The following is an 8,160-nucleotide window of genomic DNA, read 5'->3' on the forward strand; positions in this document are numbered from 1 at the left end:
ACAGACACTGTATAGACAAGAAATAACATTTTATTATTCTGTATATACAGTATATACATAGCTATGCTTAGCACACCTAACTAAAGACACACATTAACATGTACATTCATTTGTAAACCATTACATGTGTGCAGATGTCCCTGGAAACCATTAGATTGTAAATGATCAATAAATCATTTACCTGGTGTAAAATAATGATAATAGTCATATTAATAATACAATGGCAATTTATTGACAAAAATTGGCTCAAGTTAAGATACAAAATACTTGGTAAATCTCTCAGTGATGAAGATGAGCTCAGATTCATATGGAAAGTGAGTTGATCAAGCACACAAAACATTTCACCAAGTTTAATAGTTTTTTTATCTAAAGTTTAAGCTAAAGCAGTCTGTGTTAACACTGCAGCTCTGGTGTCTCATTCTCTGCTGTGGTGATGAACATCTGGATCTGTCTGATTCTCCTCTGAAGCAAAACTCTGCAAACACATGACATTACACAGACATTAGTAGAAAAGTCATCTTTATTTTTACATTAAACGTGTGTTCAGATTCTTTTTTGTGTCAATGAGAGGCTTTACTTACATTGATTGTTTTTGCTTAATAGAAGTCTTTCTGTCCTCTGCTGATGATTCCTCCTCAGGCTGCTGTGGATGCTGGTGCTCCTGTCCTCCATCTTTCTTCTCCTCCTCCTCCCTCAGTGGATGCTAGCACTCCTGTCTGACATTTTATAGGCATTAGTATAGCGTAACATCTTTTTTGTTTTACATTAAATGTGTGTAGTATCTCTGCTTACATTGTTTTTTGGTTAATAGAAGTCTTTCTGTCCTCTGCTGATGTTTCCTCCTCAAGCTGCTGTGGATGCTGGTGCTCCTGTCCTCCATCTTCATCCTCCTCCTCCATCAGCGGATGCCGTTGTTCCAGTCCAACATTTTACAGGCATTAGTATAAAGTCACGTCTATTTTTACATCAAACATTAGTTCAGTGTCGTTCTGTGTCAATGAGAGGCTTTACTTACATTGATTGTTTTGCTTTCTGCTGATGTTTCCTCCTCAGACTACTTATGGGACTACTGCTGTGGATGCTGGTGCACCTGTCATACATTTTACAGACATTATTATAATGTAAAGTTTATTTTTACATTACATGTGTGGTCAATATTTTTGCTTACATTGTTTTGGTTGATAAAGAAGTCTTCTTTGGTCTCTGTCCTCTGCTGATGTCGCCTCCTGTCCTCACTTGCTGGGATTAAAAAGGTTAACTCTAATTCTTAACTCTAACCTAACTAAACCTAATCTATCATGCATGTTTTAAAACAGTGACAGGACAATCACTCCGGCTGTGGTCCGTCATAAAGAAACATCAAATAAATCCTTACCATTTAAAAAAGTCCCGGTACCAGTCGCTCCCTGCAAGACGCAAAGGCCAACTTACCTCAAAACAACTATTTACAAAAGAGCCCAGGTGCAAGATGCACTGGACACACACACATGGACAAAAGCTGAGCTAATCCCGCCAGACGCAAGGACTAGCTGTGGAAGCCGGATAAAAACAGGGAACTCTGCTCATAGATGGAGTGGAGCAGGAAAAGGAAAAGCACAGATGACTAAGATGAGTCAGAGCTGTCGTCCCGTCTCGGCCTCTTCGTCCCAGGCTCACACTGACAGTCGGACAATGCAGGTTCCTCAGAGGTGTCTACGTACCTGACTGTAAAATCACTACAGTAACACCTCTTCCTGGAGACACTGCGTCCAAGTGGTGACTCCTGGGACGACTCACCTTCATCCTCAGAGTCACTGGAGGCTGAGGAAGCAGAGTCCTCGGGGGTCTCCCAGCCAGGAGTCACCTCGTAGACGTAAATTGCAGTCCACTCGGGAAGGTCCTCCTCAGGTTCTTCTGTGTCTTCAGGTTCTTCAGCTTCTTCTGTGTCTTCAGGTTCTTCACATTCTTCATATTCTTCAGATTCTTCTGTGTCTTCAGGTTCTTCACATTCTTCATATTCTTCAGATTCTTCTGTGTCTTCAGGTTCTTCTGCTGCTTCTGGAGGTTCGTACCAGAATGGGACAAACCCCAGAGGTTCGACCCAGCTTGGGACAAAACCCGGAGGTTCGTCCCAGCCCGGGACCCAACCCGGAGTTCCAGCCCTGCCATGGAAAAATCCTAAAATAAATAAGTAAGTGAATGAAACAAAAAAAATAGGTTAATATACAGTGATTTTAAAACATCTTCATTTCATCATATTATGAATATTTGAAACATATTTGGAAATTCTTTTAGTTGTAACTTTAAACTGTTCTACAGTCTCACTCCACATATAGAAACACCAAAGCTTTTTCTTGCTTTTCCTTTAATGATTGTTGTGAAATTGCATTTAAATCCTGTTTCAACCTGGCCTGAGGCTGCACTTTGTCAGCTACAGGACTAGTCACAATTAAACAATATAATAAAACCGTTATTACTGTATTAATAATCAATTTGTGCAGTGACCGCTGTATCTCACCCAAGATGTTCAGCACTGCTTTATTTTTATAGAATGTATATATTTATTAATTAATGTGAAATGGACAACACAGACAATGCTTGTCCATAAGAGGCTTATAAATAATAATAATTATTATTGTATGTATTGTGGCCTACTGGTTTTTTTCCTCCAACCTCCACACAGTAATTTACACATGGAAAGACTATTGAACAGTTGAGTATGTGCAGTGAGATATGAGCCAAAACATGCTAAGTGTTATTAAATCTTGCAATGCTTTTTTAGAAATGCATAATATGTGAATAAAATAATCATGAAATAAGAGAAAAAAATAAGTCATTTAAACTTATATCAGGAGAAATCCCTCTACATTAAAAAACTAATCAATGTGTAAAATAAAGCATGTGCAAACAGATTAAACATCACCAGCATTATTAGAATAAATCAAAGAAATATTCAAACACAAACAATGCAAACAGCATCAATGGTAACTACACTTCACCAGTCTAAATGAACATCATTGGATGCTAACAAAAGAAAACAATCAATTATCTAATATTCATAAAGTATAAAATAAAGTGCAATTTTCTAATGAAATCTACCTCAGAACAGGACTTTTTAACTTTTCCACTAAATACACTTCTGCAGCCCAAACCCTCACTTCACAGTAAAATTATCACTAAATCTATCAGCATTTCTTAATATTTGTTGAGTTAACACAATATTCTGTTGTCCTATTCGTCTTTATTTTGAATTATTCGACCGTTTTTAAACCTAAACCTGTGTAAAGTTTAAACCAAACGTCTCAGGCCCTAAAACCTAATTTAAAGACATACCGACACAAACCTGATGATTAAATGATCCATGTTTAGACTCCATCATGTTTAGTGCTAATGATTAAAGTAGGTCTATCAGATGAGAAGAATTCAAACATGACTTACTCTCTGCCATGCGTGGGCCCATGGTCTCCTCCTGGTCTTAACGTCTCTTCTAGTTTGAAGACTTTCTCTGTCTGGTCCTGGTCCTGTAGAAGTCTCTAATGAGACTGTTTGTAGAAGTCTCTAATGAGACTGTTTGTAGAAGTCTCTAATGAGACTGTTTGTAGAAGTCTCTAATGAGACTGTTTGTAGAAGTCTCTAATGAGACTGTTTGTGGGTCTGGTTAACTTTCTTTCTGCTTTCTCTGCTCAGAGCTCACAGCACGTCTCTCTCCGTCTCTCGCTGCTCGCAGAGTAACTGAAGGTCAGCAGGTGATTTTAAATAACGCACCCTCCTTGTTTCCATGGTTACGACGTTACGTTCACGCACAAACGTACAAAATGTATCAAAATACACTAATTATTATTATTATTTTTGTACGTGTATGCATTGATTTAGGGCCTAAATATTACACGTACACGTACATACACGTATTATTATTATTATTATGTACGTGTACGTGTAATATTTAGGCCCTAAATCAATGCATACACGTACAAAAATAATAATAATAATTAGTGTATTTTGATACATTTTGTACGTTTGTGCGTGAACGTAACGTCGTAACCATGGAAACAAGGAGGGTGCGTTATTTAAAATCACCTGCTGACCTTCAGTTACTCTGCGAGCAGCGAGAGACGGAGAGAGACGTGCTGTGAGCTCTGAGCAGAGAAAGCAGAAAGAAAGTTAACCAGACCCACAAACAGTCTCATTAGAGACTTCTACAAACAGTCTCATTAGAGACTTCTACAAACAGTCTCATTAGAGACTTCTACAAACAGTCTCATTAGAGACTTCTACAAACAGTCTCATTAGAGACTTCTACAGGACCAGGACCAGACAGAGAAAGTCTTCAAACTAGAAGAGACGTTAAGACCAGGAGGAGACCATGGGTCCACGCATGGCAGAGAGTAAGTCATGTTTGAATTCTTCTCATCTGATAGACCTACTTTAATCATTAGCACTAAACATGATGGAGTCTAAACATGGATCATTTAATCATCAGGTTTGTGTCGGTATGTCTTTAAATTAGGTTTTAGGGCCTGAGACGTTTGGTTTAAACTTTACACAGGTTTAGGTTTAATAACGGTCGAATAATTCAAAATAAAGACGAATAGGACAACAGAATATTGTGTTAACTCAACAAATATTAAGAAATGCTGATAGATTTAGTGATAATTTTACTGTGAAGTGAGGGTTTGGGCTGCAGAAGTGTATTTAGTGGAAAAGTTAAAAAGTCCTGTTCTGAGGTAGATTTGATTAGAAAATTGTACTTTATTTTATACTTTATGAATATTAGATAATTGATTGTTTTCTTTTGTTAGCATTCAATGATGTTCATTTAGACTGGTGAAGTGTAGTTACCATTGATGCTGTTTGCATTGTTTGTGTTTGAATATTTCTTTGATTTATTCTAATAATGCTGGTGATGTTTAATCTGTTTGCACATGCTTTATTTTACACATTGATTAGTTTTTTAATGTAGAGGGATTTCTCCTGATATAAGTTTAAATGGCTTATTTTTTTCTCTTATTTCATGATTATTTTATTCACATATTATGCATTTCTAAAAAAGCATTGCAAGATTTAATAACACTTAGCATGTTTTGGCTCATAACTCAGCACATACTCAACTGTTCAATAGTCTTTCCATGTGTAAATTACTGTGTGGAGGTTGGAGGAAAAAACCAGTAGGCCACAATACATACAATAATAATTATTATTATTTATAAGCCTCTTATGGACAAGCATTGTCTGTGTTGTCCATTTCACATTAATTAATAAATATATAAATTCTATAAAAATAAAGCAGTGCTGAACATCTTGGGTGAGATACAGTGGTCACTGCACAAATTGATTATTAATACAGTAATAACGGTTTTATTATATTGTTTAATTGTGACTAGTCCTGTAGCTGACAAAGTGCAGCCTCAGGCCAGGTTGAAACAGGATTTAAATGCAATTTCACAACAATCATTAAAGGAAAAACAAGAAAAAGCTTTGGTGTTTCTATATGTGGAGTGAGACTGTAGAACAGTTTAAAGTTACAACTAAAAGAATTTCCAAATATGTTTCAAATATTCATAATATGATGAAATGAAGATGTTTTAAAATCACTGTATATTAACCTATTTTTTTGTTTCATTCACTTACTTATTTATTTTAGGATTTTTCCATGGCAGGGCTGGAACTCCGGGTTGGGTCCCGGGCTGGGATGAACCTCCGGGTTTTGTCCCAAGCTGGGACGAACCTCTGGGGTTTGTCCCATTCTGGTACGAACCTCCAGAAGCAGCAGAAGAACCTGAAGACACAGAAGAATCTGAAGAATATGAAGAATATGAAGAATATGAAGAATGTGAAGAACCTGAAGACACAGAAGAATCTGAAGAATATGAAGAATGTGAAGAACCTGAAGACACAGAAGAATCTGAAGAATATGAAGAATGTGAAGAACCTGAAGACACAGAAGAATCTGAAGAATATGAAGAATGTGAAGAACCTGAAGACACAGAAGAACCTGAGGAGGACCTTCCCGAGTGGACTGCAATTTACGTCTACGAGGTGACTCCTGGCTGGGAGACCCCCGAGGACTCTGCTTCCTCAGCCTCCAGTGACTCTGAGGATGAAGGTGAGTCGTCCCAGGAGTCACCACTTGGAAGCAGTGTCTCCAGGAAGAGGTGTTACTGTAGTGATTTTACAGTCAGGTACGTAGACACCTCTGAGGAACCTGCATTGTCCGACTGTCAGTGTGAGCCTGGGACGAAGAGGCCGAGACGGGACGACAGCTCTGACTCATCTTAGTCATCTGTGCTTTTCCTTTTCCTGCTCCACTCCATCTATGAGCAGGGTTCCCTGTTTTTATCCGGCTTCCACAGCTAGTCCTTGCGTCTGGCGGGATTAGCTCAGCTTTTGTCCATGTGTGTGTGTCCAGTGCGTCTTGCACCTGGGCTCTTTTGTAAATAGTTGTTTTGAGGTAAGTTGGCCTTTGCGTCTTGCAGGGAGCGACTGGTACCGGGACTTTTTTAAATGGTAAGGATTTATTTGATGTTTCTTTATGACGGGCCACAGCCGGAGTGATTGTCCTGTCACTGTTTTAAAACATGCATGATAGATTAGGTTTAGTTAGGTTAGAGTTAAGAATTAGAGTTAACCTTTTTAATCCCAGCAAGTGAGGACAGGAGGCGACATCAGCAGAGGACAGAGACCAAAGAAGACTTCTTTATCAACCAAAACAATGTAAGCAAAAATACTGACCACACATGTAATGTAAAAATAAACTTTACATTATAATAATGTCTGTAAAATGTATGACAGGTGCACCAGCATCCACAGCAGTAGTCCCATAAGTAGTCTGAGGAGGAAACATCAGCAGAAAGCGAAACAATCAATGTAAGTAAAGCCTCTCATTGACACAGAACGACACTGAACTAATGTTTGATGTAAAAATAGACGTGACTTAATACTAATGCCTGTAAAATGTTGGACTGGAACAACGGCATCCACTGATGGAGGAGGAGGATGAAGATGGAGGACAGGAGCACCAGCATCCACAGCAGCTTGATGAGGAAACATCAGCAGAGGACAGAAAGACTTCTATTAACCAAAAACAATGTAAGCAGAGATACTACACACATTTAATGGAAAACAAAAAAGATGTTACGCTATACTAATGCCTATAAAATGTCAGACAGGAGTGCTAGCATCCACTGATGGAGGAGGAGGAGAAGAAAGATGGAGGACAGGAGCACCAGCATCCACAGCAGCCTGAGGAGGAATCATCAGCAGAGGACAGAAAGACTTCTATTAAGCAAAAACAATCAATGTAAGTAAAGCCTCTCATTGACACAAAAAAGAATCTGAACACATGTTTAATGTAAAAATAAAGATGACTTTTCTACTAATGTCTGTGTAATGTCATGTGTTTGCAGAGTTTTGCTTCAGAGGAGAATCAGACAGATCCAGATGTTCATCACCACAGCAGAGAATGAGACACCAGAGCTGCAGTGTTAACACAGACTGCTTTAGTTTAAACTTTAGATAAAAAAACTATTAAACTTGGTGAAATGTTTTGTGTGCTTGATCAACTCACTTTCCATATGAATCTGAGCTCATCTTCATCACTGAGAGATTTACCAAGTATTTTGTATCTTAACTTGAGCCAATTTTTGTCAATAAATTGCCATTGTATTATTAATATGAATATTATCATTATTTTACACCAGGTAAATGATTTATTGATCATTTACAATCTAATGGTTTCCAGGGACATCTGCACACATGTAATGGTTTACAAATGAATGTACACGTTAATGTGTGTCTTTAGTTAGGTGTGCTAAGCATAGCTATGTATATACTGTATATACAGAATAATAAAATGTTATTTCTTGTCTATACAGTGTCTGTGAGTATTTATTAGTGGAGTATACCAGGCTTGAGTAACTCTAACTACATTCATCATGAACCCTCATCAATAAATTTGATTTAATTTAATTTAATTAACAGCAGTGTATTTATTACAATGAAAATGATATTAATAATAGTAATTTAAAAAACAATCAAACAAAGCAAAGTGAGATTAAATGAACCACAATTTGCCCATGTCTGCACTATAGGATGTTTTATGTTCTGTCTTATTTATTTGTTGTTTCAAGGGCTTTTACAAGAAAAACTAATAAACAAATGAATACCAAAAGCAGTAACAAATCT

The 8,160-nt window shown here is 37.5% G+C and overlaps 1 protein-coding gene and 2 long non-coding RNA genes across 3 annotated transcripts; 1 reads left to right on the forward strand and 2 right to left on the reverse strand.

Moving 5' to 3' along the window:
- Positions 1-209: 209 nt before the first annotated feature.
- Positions 210-716, reverse strand: LOC114469999 (uncharacterized). Its single transcript, XR_003674818.1, has 2 exons — positions 582-716; positions 210-475 (listed from the first exon to the last, which is right to left on the reverse strand). It is a non-coding gene; the product is annotated as an uncharacterized LOC114469999 (long non-coding RNA).
- An 818-nt stretch (positions 717-1,534) lies between these two features.
- On the reverse strand, positions 1,535-3,592 carry LOC114469997 (protein phosphatase 1G-like). Its single transcript, XM_028457967.1, has 2 exons — positions 3,418-3,592; positions 1,535-2,157 (listed from the first exon to the last, which is right to left on the reverse strand). Exons 1-2 carry the CDS (start codon positions 3,437-3,439, stop codon positions 1,604-1,606), a joined length of 576 nt encoding a protein of 191 aa, XP_028313768.1. The 5' UTR covers positions 3,440-3,592; the 3' UTR covers positions 1,535-1,603.
- Positions 3,593-5,852: 2,260 nt separating this feature from the next.
- On the forward strand, positions 5,853-7,648 carry LOC114469998 (uncharacterized). Its single transcript, XR_003674817.1, has 4 exons — positions 5,853-6,690; positions 6,769-7,065; positions 7,142-7,276; positions 7,383-7,648. It is a non-coding gene; the product is annotated as an uncharacterized LOC114469998 (long non-coding RNA).
- The last annotated feature ends 512 nt before the right edge of the window (positions 7,649-8,160 follow it).

The sequence above is a fragment of the Gouania willdenowi genome, chromosome 9, assembly GCF_900634775.1.
Source record: "Gouania willdenowi chromosome 9, fGouWil2.1, whole genome shotgun sequence".
Lineage (NCBI taxonomy): Eukaryota > Metazoa > Chordata > Actinopteri > Blenniiformes > Gobiesocidae > Gouania > Gouania willdenowi.